At 45.4% G+C, this 15,351-nt stretch overlaps 1 protein-coding gene across 3 annotated transcripts in view; it reads left to right on the top strand.

Annotated features, from left to right (window-relative positions):
* CNKSR3 (CNKSR family member 3) overlaps positions 1-12,665 on the top strand; it is a 106,135-nt gene extending 93,470 nt beyond the window's left edge. For 2 of the 3 annotated variants that reach the window (XM_006074362.4, XM_025294341.3), the window contains 4 exons: positions 4,236-4,360; positions 6,923-7,128; positions 7,600-7,689; positions 11,131-12,665. In XM_006074362.4, coding sequence (XP_006074424.3) covers positions 4,236-4,360; positions 6,923-7,128; positions 7,600-7,689; positions 11,131-11,429 — 720 coding nt within the window. In that variant the 3' untranslated portion in view covers positions 11,430-12,665. The remainder of the gene's footprint in view (positions 1-4,235; positions 4,361-6,922; positions 7,129-7,599; positions 7,690-11,130) is intronic. The other variant, XM_044924063.2, reaches the window with a different exon arrangement.
* Positions 12,666-15,351: the final 2,686 nt, after the last annotated feature.

Below are 15,351 nucleotides of genomic sequence, written 5' to 3' on the forward strand. Positions count from 1 at the left end.
GGTTGGCTTTTTGTGACGTCTCTTTCCTTGGCTTGCAGATGGCCATCTTCTCCTTGTGTCTTCATGTGGTCTTTGCTCTGTATGTTGTTATTCAGTTGCTAAGTCATGCCTGACTCTTTGCAACCCCATGGACTGCAGCACTCCAGGCTTCCCTGTCCTTTACTATCTCCCAGAGTTGGCTCAAACTCATGTTCATTGAGTCGATGGTACCATCCAACCAGCTCATCCTCTGTTGCCCCCTTCTCCTCCTGCCCTCAGTCTTTCCCAGCATCAGTATCATTTCCAATGAGTTGGCTCTTCACATTAAGTGGCCAGAGTATTGGAGCTTGCTCTGTATGTCTGTGTCCTAATCACTTCTTCTTACAGGGATACCAGTCAGACTGGATTAGGGCCCACTCATGTGACCTTATTTTAAATTAAGCATATCTTTAAAGACTGCAAATACAGTCACATTCTGAGCTACTGGGGGCTCAGGGGACACAGTTTAGCCCATGACACTATCTAAACTTGAAACAGCAGGTGGGAGGTGTTACATGTCTTTTGTTGTTTTTGTTTTTTAGTTGCTAAGTCATGTCTGACTCTCTTGTGACCCCCATGGACTGTAGCTCACCAGGCTCCTCTGTCCATGGATTTCACAAGCAAGAATACTGGAGGGTGATGCAATTTCCTTCTCCAGGTTTCTTCCTGACCCAGGAATCGAACTTTCATCTCCCGCAGTGGCAGGAGGCTCTTTACCACGGAGCCACCTGGCTTCTGGGTGAGGCTGGGACAGGGGCGATTCTGTGAAAGACTAACTCAAGAGATCCTTTGGAAGAAGTATCAGGAGGACTCACAAAACAGAGGAAGGGGGTCCAGAACTGAACTCCTTGCATTCAAATCCAATCTCTGCCTCATCTTAGCCGTGAGACCTCAGACAAGTAGTTAGTATTTCTAAGTCTCAATTCTAATTATTCATAGTGACCTTTAGAAAAGTCTTTGGGTTAGGGGTAGGCAGGCAGGGAAAGCGAGAAGCAGATGTGAAAAGTGGCAGTGACCTTGCGTGGTGATACCAGTGACAGAAATCAGAGACGGTCAGAAAAGAACCAGCTAGGAGGCAGAGATGGCAGGTCTTCTGATCATCACTGAGTTTGAAATGACAGAGGAAAAATCAGGTGGATGTGTTCAGAAGGAAAGCGAACATTGTTTCTAAGTATAGGCTAGAGTCAGTTCCTTGACCTCTGGAAATTCACTTAAAAAGGAACATGCTTCCTTTTTCCTTTGTCTACCTTCTTGTCAAGTTCCACTCACTGTGCAGTTTGGGGGAAGAGATGAAGGTGAGGAATGAAACATGTAGCTTCACTTCCAACCCAGCTAGAGAACAGCCATCAAAATGCAGATGCTGGAGACTTCTCTGGAGGTCCAGGGGTTGAGAATCTGCCTTCCAATGCAGGGGACCCGGGTTTGATCCCTGGTTGGGGAACTAAGATCCCACATGCCACAGGAAAACCAAGCCCCCAACTCAAGAGCCTGCTGCTGCTGCTGCTAAGTTGCTTCAGTTGTGTCCAACTCTGTGCGACCCCATAGACGGCAGCCCACCAGGCTCCTCTGTCCCTGGGATTCTCCAGGCAAGAATACTGGAGTGGGTCGCCATGTCCTTCTCCAATGCATGCATGCATGCTAAGTTGCTTCAGTCGTGACTGACTCTGTGCGACCCTATGGACAGCAGCCCACCAGGCTCCTCTGCCTACAGGATTCTCCAGGCAAAAATACAGGAGTGGGTTGCCATTGCCTTCTTCAGTTTAATCGGTAAGTCACGTCTAACTCTTTGGAACCCGATGGACCATAGCCCACAGGGCCCCTCTGCCCATGGGATTTCCCAGGCAAGAATACCAACTCAAGAGCCTATGTGTCACGAACTACAGAACCCAAACACTCTGGAGCCTGTGTGTCCATGAGCACAACTAGAGAGAAGCCCGCACACTGCAGCAAAGATCCCTTGTGCCTCCGCTAAGACTTGATGCAGCCAAAAACAAAATTCAGAGGCCATTTTATAGTTTAGTATCCTGGCACTGAGTCCAGGATTTTCTCAGAACAAGAACTCTGGTAGACCGGTACTCCGTACACTTTCTCAGCCCCCATCCTGGGTTTTGCCCTCCGTGTTGTTCTTCAGGGGTTTGTATGCCTGGGTGCCCACCTCTGCTGGGAGGGAGCATCTCTAGTTTTTGTCCGTATCATTAATGTTATTACTAGAAAGGTATTCATTGCCCTGTTTTTAGGCCACCACCCTGGTAAACGAAGGTTATTGATTTAGAAGTAATGATCAGTGTTGGAGTTTAGGGAAATACCTACTCTGTGGAAATGCCCATTTCCTTCTACTTCTGTTTGTGGAGAGCCTGGGTCCTGGGCCCCGTGTCTTCAGATGTTGTCTAAGATGGTCAGGCTGAAGTGTGGATCTGTTCCTTGGTGCAGAGAGCTCACAGGCTGTGTCTTAGGCACTGGCATATATATGCTTGGGGAGTCTGTTTCCCTGAGCCTCAACGTCCTCCCCCAAATGGGGCCGTTGCTCTGTGAGCACTGGCTACTCCCATCCTGCCAAGCCTCAGGCTCCATTTCACACTCTCACTTCTGGGAGGGTCTCCAGCAATCATCACCTGGGCCAGACAAGGCTTCGGTGTCTCTCTCTGTCTCCCCAGGGCCTAGCGCATTTCTCACATGGTGCTTCCCCCTGGCCTTCCCCAAATATCTTCGTGCCTTGACTCAGATTTCCTTGCTGTTGTTCCTTTTGTTATTGTTTAGTTGCCAAGTCATGTCCGAGTCTTTACAACTTCATGGACTGTAGCCCGCCAGGCTCCTCTGTCCATGGATTTCCCAGGCAAAAATTTTGGAGTGGGTTGCCATGTCCTTCTCCCTGTTCTTTTACCAACCAGAAAGGGCTGATCATCGCTGTTAGACTATAGGAGAGATAGGATTGAAGGTCTCACAAGATTTAAAAAAAAAAAATAAAATGGGTCCCCTGAGACCAATAACACAATTAAAATGAAGCCATGTGAATTTTAAATTTAAAAAATTAGCTCGTGAATACTCAAACAGCATAAGGTTGTGTACTTACTGTGTGATGAGCCTGTGCTAAAGCCCGTTACATGTACTACCTCACTTAATTCTCACAGCTGCCCTTTGTTGCTGCCGCATGTGTGTGTGTGTGCATGCACACTCAGCCACTGAGTCGTGGCCGACTCTTTGTGACCCTGTGGACTGTAGCCTGCCAGTCTCCTCTGTCCATGGGAGTTTTATGCTTGTTCCCGTTTATGCCCATTGTGTAGATAAGGCACAGAGAAGTTGCGTGATTTGCCTGGAGACACACAGCGAATCAGAGGTATAACCAGGATTGCGCCCAGAGAGTCCGAGTCCCGAGGCCACACTCCTAGTCCGTGGCAGTGCTGGCAGCGATCAGCCTGAACTCACTCATTCTGTCCTCACCGCAGCGCTCCGTGAGAGGTGCTGTCAATATGGTTGCGTTTCAGAGGAGGAAGCCGAGGATTGGAGTTTAGGTGCTTTGCTCAGAGCTAGAATTCTAACCTCCTGGTCACCTGACTCCCAGGCCTCTGATTCTCACCATGCATCTAGCCTTTCAAAACTCTTGGTAAATGGTTTATACATACCATGGAATATTAGTCATAGAAAACAATAATGCCATTTGCAGCAACATGGATGGACCTCGTGAGTATCATACTAAGTGAAGTAAGTCAGACACACATCATATGATATCACTTAAATCTGGAGTCTAAAAAATGATACAAATGCACTTATTTACAGAACATAAACTCACAGGCAGAAAACGAATTTATGGTCACCAAAGGGGGAAGGGCAGGACGGATAAATTAGTAACTTGGGATTAAACATATACCCACTAATATACATAAAATAACTAACAAGGACCTACTGTGTGCCACAGGGAGCGATATTCAATATCTTGTAATAGCCTATAATGGAAAAGCATCTGAAAAGAAATATATTCAGTTACACATACATACATGGGTATAACTGCATCACTTTGCTGTACACCTGAAACTAAGACAACATTGTAAATAAGAAACAAAGACATTGTGAGTGTCTCAAAGAAGAATGTATGTTGAATGTTGCTAGTAGCTGCAAATACGCAAATGACCCAGGACCCTGTTTACCCAGAGGCTGGGGTTGGTTTTGCCGAGAACGATCTCTGAGTTAACCTCCAAGCTTTTACGCTTGCTCTCTTTCAGACCTCACCTCCCACCACGACCACCCAGTCCCCAGACAGCACGATGGATGCCTCGCTGAAGAAGGAGAAGCCAGCCATCCTGGATCTTTATATTCCTCCTCCACCAAATGTTCCCTACTCGCCCCGGTAAGTCCGTGCCCATTTTCGTGGTGTGCTCATCTCCTGGGCCTGGGGATGCTGCTGGTGGTGGGAAGACCATGAACATCTCAAGAGGAGGCTGAGGCTCGAATCCACTGTCAGAAAGCGTCGACCTGAGTGTGGGGGTCAGGAATGGGTGAAGGGTTCAGAAAAGTACAGACTTCCAGTTACAGGCTGAGTCCTGGCAATGGACTGTTGGGGTCAACAGCATGGTGACTGTTAACAATACTGTGTTGTGTATCTTCAAAGTTGCAAAGGGATTAGATCTTAAAAGTTCTCATCAGGAGAAAGAAGGAATTAGTCACTGTGTGGGGTGATGGATGTTACCTACTCACTTATTGTGGTGATCATTTTGCAGTATATACATAAATCATTATGTTGCACATCTGAAATGAATACGGCATTATATGTCAATTATATCTCAGAAAAACTGGGGGACGGAAGTGTAATTCTTAAAGGGGAAGTGTAGGGATAGATCCAGTTTTATGGACCTTGAAGCCAGACAGTTTGATGGGGAGGAGGGGGGTCGGGGTCCTTAAAGCATGTGCTTTTGGGTCATGTCATTTTCATTCTTCACTGGGCAGTGGAATGGGCTATTTGGGGGTTCCCTGAAGCTGAAGTTTCATTAACTACATGGTAAACTTATCTCTGGGGAGGAAGATAATAAATATTTCTGCGAGATCAAAGTTAGTTTTATCTTGTTGAGAGAGATACGTGTTCTTCACAGGAGTTAAAAAATGTGAAAACAGGTGTGAATGGCCTGTATTTGTGCATCCATATGTGTTTATGTGTATATGTCTATTATGAATTCTTAAAGATCTTTGCTTTCTTAATGGCTATTTTAAATGTTTATGGTGAAGTGAGGATGATCATGCTAGATGTTATATAGGGGGTGATTGAGGTATGAAATACAGGCTTATTTATACCATCTGACATATTTACATATGCTAGTAAAACTAGAGAATCTGGCTCATTTATTCAACATATATTTCCTGAGAGTTGGGCCTGATTTACCATCTTATGCAAAACAGATGTAGTTCTTGCCCCTAGAGAACTGCCAGTGTCTTACTCAACTGTTCAAGAATAAATTGAGAAATACGTAATCATGCTGTAATATTTCATAAGATAGAAGTTTGGACTGAACCTGTAGTGATGTTTCATTTTATATTGGAGTTTTTCATTTGTTTTTGTTTTAAGCTGAACTCTTTGCATCCACTGTGTTTCTTTCCTGGGCACAAAAAAGAAGTAACATCATTTTCCTCCTCCTTGAGTCTTGGTTTGCCCAGAACTTATTACAGCAGGTGGAGCAGTGACCTCAGTGACCAGGGCATTCCAGTTGGTAGATAAGACTCTTCCCCGTATTCACAGACAAGAGTTCCTGTGGTTGTTGGATCTTAAGTGTGTTTAAAACTATAAGGAGCTGTTTGTTGCTTTGATGACCAGCATGTGGACTGTTCTATCAGAAACTGTAGGGAGGATCACCCTGACACCCCTAATCCTGAATATTCTTGCCTGAGTCTCAGTGAGGGGGTCACAAGAGCCATGGCAAGAAAAAGAGTATGCACATAGTAAGGGCAAGAGGGAACTGGGGCTCTTAATGTATTTGGGAAAAGACATGTGGGGACACATACATACTGAAAGACACCGTTAATAAAGCATATTTTATTAGGAATGAAACATGCAAATGGTCACAGAGGACAAGCGGTGAGTGTGGAAAGCATTGCAAATGGGGAAGCTGTATTCCAGGTTTAAGAGTATAGAAGGAGACAGATTCATGGTGGCAGTTGGGGTGGGTACAGGTAGCAGACTCACTGGGAATACCAGTAGGCCAGGCTGATCTTTAGACTGTTTGGACTTAGTAGACTCTGTATTTATATAGTCATTTTGCAATGATCCCCTAATGGAATTTACTAAATGCAAAAAAGTTAACCAGCTGGTAACTTGGACTCAACTAAAATTAATTTTATAAGTCTTAGTATAAGCTGGCATTCAGAAAGAATTAAGTTGCAGGCAGTGGTCCAATTTTTGCTGATTTTCTGTACTTAGTTCAGAAAATAGACAGTTTCCATTGGTCACTATAAAGGCCCCTTTGTATTTTTTGACATCATTTTCAAATCTAACAACTGCCATTATACTTCAAGTGTCTTCTTTGCTTGATCTTGGCAAAGATACTAATCTTGGCATGAGAAAAAAGGTTTGGTCATATCTTCACTTGTGGTGTCTGTAGTATATAGGAGATTCAATTCTACTATAGGATAGGTGTACAGGGAAACCAAAGCTAGCTTTTCAAAGGTATATTTGTATCCTTTAAACTATATATACGAAAAAGTCTCATTTCCCCTTATTTAGTAGGATCATGATATTTACTTTTATCTAATAGGATCTTTATGTATTTGAGAAGCAGCTGTGCTTGAAAAAGTATTGCTCTTTCCTCCAGAGGAAAAGGAGAATTTAAGTTGTCTTCTGTGTGCTGGTAATAGTATGCCTCTTATATTCTTTTGTTTGAGAGGATCTTCGTAAGCAACTTAATTATTGCCTTCCATCCTGCAGCGAAGAGAACGGGGGTTCTGTTTACGGATTCAGTAAATGTAAACAGCCACAGCCTGGTCCTAAGGGTTCCGAGTCCCCCAATTCCTTCCTGGACCAGGAAAGCCGGAGACGGAGATTCACCATTGCAGATTCTGATCAGCTGCCTGGCTATTCCGTGGAAACCAACATACTGCCGGCAAAAATGAGAGAGAAAACGCCATCTTACGGTACACTGTGGGGTGTTTGTTCTCTTCCCCTCCCCCTTCCTTGTTTGGGACTGTTGGATGAATTTGGCAGACTTGCAGGGTAATCTGAGGAAAACATAAACCTCAATGAAATTCTAAGTATGAGACCTTTATTCATCTCTCCAAAGCCAAGGCTGGTTGAGTCATCACACCGCCTGGCATCCAGGCCCAGTGGGGTGAGATCATGTTACGGTTTTAACTTTCAGGGCCTGCATTTCAACTTGCAGTTGCTTTGCTCCGGGGACCCATAGACTCAAGTTCAGCACGCCTCTGTCTTCATGGCATGCTGAGGAAACCCACCGCTTTAAAACACTTTTTCTTTATTTTAAACTAGGCTTTGCTTACGCTGCAGTGAGTGTGGTGTTGGGGTGCGGGACAGTCTAGTTCTAAATAAAGGGTTCTCTGAAGTCCAGAAACTCTCAACTTCTCCTTTTTCTTCCCCTTCCTCTGAAGGCAAGCCCCGGCCTCTGTCGATGCCTGCAGACGCGAGCTGGATGGGCATCGTGGACCCTTTTGCTAGACCTCGAGGTCATGGGAGGAAAAGTAAGTTTAAGCAAATGGAAAAGCACCAAACATAAAGCCCAGGCCTTCATCTCGGGCCTCTTCCTAAGTGTGGTCAGTGACCACAGAAGAAGTCATCTTCTCATCTACATCAGGGCTGCTGAAGGCCTCTAAGGTTCTACCTATGTCTTTGTTCAGCTGCCCAGTCATGTCTGACTCTGTGCAACCCCACGGATGGCAGCACACCAGGCTTCCCTGTCCTTCACAGTCTCTGGGAGTTTGCTCAAACTCAGGTCCATTGAGTCAGTGAATCCTAGTTAGTGCTTGTAAATCTCCTAATTAGTTTCGTGTGCTTTACACTGGCTGTAGACATCGATGGTCCAATTTCTAAACAAGTAGAAATACATTATTCATTAAATGATCCCATCCTCAATTTTTAGCTTTTCATTACTGGAGTCTGTCTTATTTTTGATGGACAGGCGTAGCTTTTTTTCTTCCTTGTCCTTATATTAGAGAATAATTACCATTGGAAAAGAAACTTGTGTTTAACTTATGCTCTATTCCAAGTTACTGATGATGCTGCTTCTCTTAAGGGAAATGTTGACCCAGATTACGTTTGATTGTCAAGACAGCCTAACATTGATTTTGCAGTGCTGGAACAAAGAGCTGTTGAAAAGATAGACAGCAGGTAGGCCTGAGATAGGAAAAGGAAGAAGAAATAAATTCTGGTGCCTCAACCGCCAAAGTGCTCAACCCCTGACATTTCCCTGGGACTTGGTAAAGTTTGTCACCTAAGTAGCTGAATTACCTGGATGATACTAAATTGAAAAAAGGGAGAAGATGCCATCTGAGGTCCAAGACACCCTTAGCTGACATGGAAAATCTGTGGAGCAGACAGCAGGGGGCAGGGCAGTCCTTTGTTTAGATCTGAAATGTCCACAGCCTTGTTGCCAGTCTTTTTTAGCCTTTGAAGTCCCAGATGTAGTCTTTTAATATTTGAGATACGGGGTGTAGGGGTGGGGAGTGTGAGGTTGGGAAAATGGAAAGATACCTGACCTCTATCCCACCTTCCACATTTTCCTGGTGTTATCATTTTAGAAGGAAAGTTATCTGCATAAAATAATGGACACTTCAGGAAAACAAAACAAAACAGAACATGACCATTTTTTGGAGAGACAACTCATACCATAAAGCTCACCCTGTTAAAATGTACAATTCAGTGGGTTTCAGTATATTCATAGAGTTGTACTAATTCCAGGATATTCTGTCACCTCAACAAGAAAACCCTGTAAGCAGTCATTCCTCATTCCCACCTACTTCAGCTCCTGGCAACCAAAAATTTACTTTCTATCTCTTGATTTACCTACTTAAGGCATTTCATATGAATAGACTCCTATGGGCACTTTTTAAAAGTAACTTTGATTACAAAAGCAAAACAAATAAAAAATATAAGAAAACTTATCTGTAATCTGCTTCCCCAACCTAGAAATAATCACTCTGAGTGTTTTGTATATCTTCTAATTGTTCCTATATTTACATATTATACACTTAGGAAAAATATGCAAAATGGAATAGATAGATGTTCAGAAATACTATGTAAGAGGAACACGTGCATTTTTTGTAGTAGTTGCATTAGTAATCTGTCTTATGGCAATCAGTTCAGTTCAGTTGCTCAGTCATGTCCGACTCTTTGCGACCCCATGAATCACAGCACGCCAGGCCTCCCTGTCCATCACCAACTCCCAGAATTCACCCAAACTCATGTGCATCGAGTTGGTGATGCCATCCAGCCATCTCATCCTCTGTCGTCCCCTTCTCCTCCTGCCCCCAATCCCTCCCAGCATCAGGGTCTTTTCCAATGAGTCAACTCTTTTCATGAGGTGGCCACAGTATTAGAATTTCAGCCTCAGCATCAGTCCTTCAAATGAACACCCAGGACTGGTCTCCTTTAGGATGGACTGGTTTGATTTCCTTGCAGTCCAAGGGACTTGCAAGTCTTCTCCACCACCACAGTTCAAAAGCATCAATTCTTCAGTGCTCAGCTTTCTTCACAGTCCAACTTTCACATCTATACATGACCACTGGAAAAACCATAGCCTTGACTAGACAGACCTTTGTTGGCAAAGTAATATCTCTGCTTTTGAATATGCTATCTAGGTTGGTCATAACTTTCCTTCCAAGGAGTAAGCTTTTAATTTCATGGCTGCAATCACCATCTGCAGTAATTTTGGAGCCCCCAAAAATAAAGTCTGACACTGTTTCCACTGTTTCCCCATCTATTTCCCATGAAGTGATGGGAACAGATGCCATGATCTTGGGTTTCTGAATGTTGAGCTTTAAGCCAACTTTTACACTCTCCTCTTTCACTTTCATCAATGGTGGTGGTTTATTTGCAAAATCCTGTGCAGCTCTTCTATGACCCCATGGACTGTAGCCCACCAGTCTCCTCTGTCCATGGGATTTCCCAGGCAAGAATACTGGAGTCGGTTACCAATTCCTTCTCTAGGGGATCTTCCTGACCCAGGGATTGAACTTGTGCCTCCTGCATTGCAGGCAGATTCTTTACCATTTGAACCACTTATTCAGTCTGCTATGGTTGGACATTTAGGTTATTTCTGTTTTTTTTCCTCTCAATTGTAAATAATGCTTCAAGAAACACCTTGTACATAGATCTTCCTATGCTTTTTTTTTTGGCTGAATCTCGCAGCATGTGGATCTTAGTTCCCTAGCCAGGGATTGAACCTGTGACCCCTGCAGTGGAAGAGCAGAATCTTAACCAGGGAAGTCCCAATCTTCGTACATTTTTAGAAGTGGAACTTCTTGATCAAAAGAAGGCTGCATGCTGCCAGGGTGGCCTGTGTTTTACATTTCTATTTGATTTCTTACCTCCCCCGCCCTGCTCCCCAGGCCAGGGGGGCTGACTTTTAGGGTAGGATCATTCTTTCTTCTCCAGAAATGTCCCAAGCCTTGCAGAGCAGTAGAATCTTTGAACCCCACCCATTAAAGGTGGAGAGTGCCTGCCCTGCAGTCAGGGTGAGAAGCAAAGGCACCCCACCTTCCTGAATGCCCCTGAGGGATGCTCCTGCGTAAGAACCGTGGTTCCAAGGGCCGGTGCTCCAGGGTGCAGGTATTGAACAAGCACAGGTGTGGAAGGAGTGATAGCATTACAAGATTTTCTTTGTTTTTTTGATCTCAAGTGAAATTATGAAAGTCCTACACTGATTAAAAAGGGCAGGCTTACTGAGTCTTCTCTGCCCCGGTGTTACCTCTCAGATAGAAAAGCAGCCTGAAGTGTGAATGTCTTCCATTTCTGCTTTCTCAAAGCCCTGCGGGGTGGGCCCAGCCGCCTGGGGGACCTGGTAGCCCATCTGTAAGTGGAAGGCAGGGTGCGGTGTCTGTTTCAGAAGCAGGGCAAGTCTGAGCAGCGGGTGTGCGCATGATGGGTATTTTAATGGACCGCTTGTGGGCTTTATCCGATAACAGGTGAGGATGCCCTCTGCCGGTATTTCAGTAACGAGCGTATCCCTCCCATCCTCGAAGAAAGCTCCTCGCCAACGTACCGCTTCTCAAGGCCCGGGACCGAGAGGCAGCTGGTCCGAGGTGCAGACTACATCCGAGGCAGCAGGTGCTACATCAGTTCGGATCTCCACAGCAGCGCCACGATTCCGTTCCCGGAAGAAGGGACCAAAAAGAAAGCCGGCTCCTCCGCCGCCAAGTCCTCCTCTCCAGAACCATCCCTGCTGGTCAGCTGGTTGACTCGCCTGAAATTGTTGACTCACTGAGCCCCACGATCCCTGGGGCCTCCTGGACTCCTGCTACCAAGTGCCTTGTTTTCTCGGTTGGCAATCTTGTTCTGATCTTCATTCACAGTATTATGTAGCGATCTTTTGCAATTTCGTGGGTTTCTTTTTTGGAAAGTTGTATATTGCACTTCTTGGAATTTTGAAGTCATTGGATGGGAATAAATCCAGAGAATCTTAGATCAGATACTGACTTGTGGCGGCCAAAGGAGAGAAATGGGGAGAGTCTGCCCCCCGCCCCCACCTTTTTTTTTTTTTTTTGCCTCCTTAAGAGTCAGAACATAGAGACACACTCTCTAAAGCAGAGCCTTGGCCAGGAATGGTATGATCATTACAGAGAACTGGCCATTGTTCGTTTTGAGGGTGGAACTATGATTGGTGGCCGCTGTCACACAGATGTGTTGGGTTTTGGTCCAACCTCTTCACCTGAAAAAGCCAGTGGAGTAAAGTTTTGTTTCGATTTTTCAAGCTATATGTACCACATAGGAACGTGTAGCAGCCTTGACCTTGAAATAACACGTGGGCAGCATCTGATGCTCTTTCAGAGCAGAGGTATAAATGTAGGCCTGTTACACTTGTTTAACTCCATTTGCATAACAATCAGTGTAGGTCAGTTAATACAGAAACACGTGAAAACATTTAGATAGGGCTTACTACACACACAGTTTATGGTTATTTGTAAGGGGTGTCATTGTTGATGATGTATATTATTGTCTTTAAGGGAAAAGAAGCTATAATGGACTTGCTGACAGCCAAAGTCTCATTCAGAAAAATGAAGCAAGCATACTTAGGTTTATGAGAGAGACATCAGTTTGCATTTTAACCTGTTCAGTGACTATCTTCCAGAAAAGAATGGACAGTTCTTCAAAATTGTACATTTTGCTAATTAGAAACCTCTTGGAAAAATCTCACGGTCACTCATTTTCAACTAGCATATGGTATTTTGGAAAAGTGTGTCTGTATTAACTCTTGTTTAAACTGAATGTATGATACTTTGTTAGAATGGAAAAGTACTATCTTGTTAATTTAAGGGTTTTAAATATAGTTGTATATTTTTCTTACCTTAGTCACATGTAATTGGTATATTTCTGTTCGGTGTTGCACAGGAAGCTAATGAAAAAGTGCTCAAGATGTTTTCAGGTTTACCAGTGACCACCATGGCTGTTGCCACCGTGGGCATTATTGTTAAAAAAGAAAAAAATAAACCCTCTGAAGCAATTTTAGAATTTTATGGATTAGAAATGGGGACATGGAGGGGGCATGTGTGGAGTTTACATTCGGGGACTTTTCTGAGTTGTACCCCTGGACAAAGCTGGTATTTGTCTTGAATTGTCTACTTTGCTGAACGGCCTGAAATCAGAGATTCCTTGGAGTTAGCAAACATCTTCCTTTAGATGCGATTGAGGGAGTTGGTGAGCTTCAGGGAACTGGCAACCACTTGTGTATTTGTGTGAATGAATTCAGTCAGGCTGTTTTGGTGTCAACCAACCCCCAAAGGAACTGCAGTGAAGATATAGTTGTTTCATGGGGATTATGGGGTTTGGCAAATGGAGGGAAGAAGAGGCTTGGAGTGCGTGATTCACCGGCTGCTTGACAGTACAGTGTAAGCGCAGAGTGGGGGTGGGGTGTCTGGTAATCAGGGGACGGGTGATGGGAGGACTATGGGAAAGGGGGAGCGCTAGGCCCGGCCTTTGTATGTTGGCTTGGCTGGCTTTAAGCCCAGACAATGGGGGCAGGGGACGACTCTCCCTTTCACTCCTCAGCTTTAGGGGAGCTTTAGATCCCCTGAGTTATGAGTTCAGTGGCTGTGGAGGTCTTAGCTGGAGGTCAGCCCCTTTGCTGTGGGGTGAATGCCCTTTGTGATCAATGACCATCCTCAAGTGAATTTTCAGTGCGCAACTCAAGTAGCTGTACTAGACCGGTGTTTCTCAGACTGTTCCCTGAAGTCCTAAGATGGGGACTTTCTATCTCCACGTCTCTCTCCACCAAACTGAATGTATCTGTTTTGTGGGGGTTATTATCATTTTGTTTTTCCTCCCTGAAAGTAAAGCAGTTGCCTCCTGGCCTGAAGACCATCAGTATTCCCACGTTTCAGTTTATTGGCCCCCAGAGAACTCTTAGAGGTATTTATACTTACCTTTTCATCCCCCTAAAGAGCTGGTATAAGTAAATCTCTGACACTTGAGCATATTGCTTTTTTGCCACCACAGGCATAAAGGGAATGACCATGCAGGCCTAATGTGGCTGTTTCCACCTGTTGACTATGTGGTTAGTACTTGCAGAGTGTTAAGTCACTCAGTTGTGTCTGACTCTGTGACCCCATGGACTGTAGCCCGCCAAACTCCTCTGTCCATGGAATTCTCTAGGCAAGAATACTGGAGTGGGTAGCCAATTCCTTCTACAGGGGATCTTCCCGACCAGGGACTGAACCCAGGTCTCCTGCATTGCAGGCAGATTCTTTACTGTCTGAGCCGCCAGACATTGATCACATTTTGCTTCCGCCTTTATGAACAGAATCACTGTATGATTTGCTTTGGGATGAGACTTCTGCCCAATTCTTCCTTGGAGGTTATACGGAAGGTGGGCACCTTGAAAAGGAAAAACCTCCTCTTGGTATGGGGTTGGCCAATGACATTTGAGGGCTTCCCTGATGGTAAAGAATCTGCCTGCAAGTGCAAGAGACTCGGGTTCGATCCTTGGGTTGGGAAGATCCCCTGGAGAATGGAAAGGCTACTCACTCCAGTATTCTGGGCTGGAGAATTCCATGGACTATATAGTCCATGGGGTTTCAAAGAGTTGGACAGGACTGAGCAACTTTCACTTTCACTGACATTTGATTTCATTCACCTTTGTAGTTCCCCTGCTTGTGTGTGTGTGTGTTTTCCACTTAAAAGGCAGTTAGGCCATTTAGCATTAGGAGAGCATTCCTTTAAACAAAAGAAAGAACTCTGAACACTAAAATCTCACCCAGTCTATGAAAACTTGATACCAAACTCTCCAGCGTCTGTACACAGAGTAATCATGAACAAGAGCAAGAAGTTGAGTTAGATAAGTTAAACCAAACTGTCCTGCTACAAGGAAATGAAAACTGGGGGACCGCTTATGCCCTCCCTCCCCACCTCCCCCACTTCCAAAGTCCTCACTTTCACACTTCAGTATTACTGCTATAAGAATGTTAACAATTCCCGGGTGCAGTACAAAACCGCTTCCCATTGTCTCTTAAGGCAGTCATTTAATTACCAATCGCCAAAGGCTAAGAAAATTTCGTGGGAAAGGGGCGTACCCTTTGGCTCTGTGTGTGAACTGTCGCTAAGGAGCCAAGTTGTTCAGACCCGACCACTGGCTGACACCCCATTTTTCAGGGAGAGCGCCGTCACAGAACCTCAGGCTTCGGAGCTCAGCTTCTCCATCTGTAACATGTAGGCCTGGAGAGGGAAGACCCTCTAAGCTTCTGGATCGAGGTCGTCATTATACTCCAGCACGTGTCACATGAGTCAGTCCAGAGGACACGAAGTCCCCCCAGGCTGCGCGCGACAAGGGTCAGTGACCATGTGGAGGCCCACGCACTCGTGGCCCTGCTCCAGGAATGCCACGGTGGCCTGGAGGTGCTTGTGCCACGCGCAGCTTGAGGAGCACGCTGGGCAGGTCAGAGGGTCGAGGCCTTGAGGACATCGCACAGTTCCAGTGGCCCGCGCGGGCACGAAGCCGGCAGCATAAGGACGCAAAATGGGTCAGGTGCCTGAGGATTGCGCAGGCCTCGTGCAAAGCTCTCGCCCCACCCCACCCCGCGGCTTGGAGCCTGTAGTTCTCTCGCAGCTGCAGCGACATCGTCGCGACACACGCAGCTCCTGGAGGTTGTGATCCCTGACCTCCCAGTTCAGGGAAGTCCAACTCCCTCAGCAGC

This window comes from Bubalus bubalis, chromosome 10 (assembly GCF_019923935.1).
Source record: "Bubalus bubalis isolate 160015118507 breed Murrah chromosome 10, NDDB_SH_1, whole genome shotgun sequence".
Classification (NCBI taxonomy): Eukaryota; Metazoa; Chordata; class Mammalia; order Artiodactyla; family Bovidae; genus Bubalus; species Bubalus bubalis.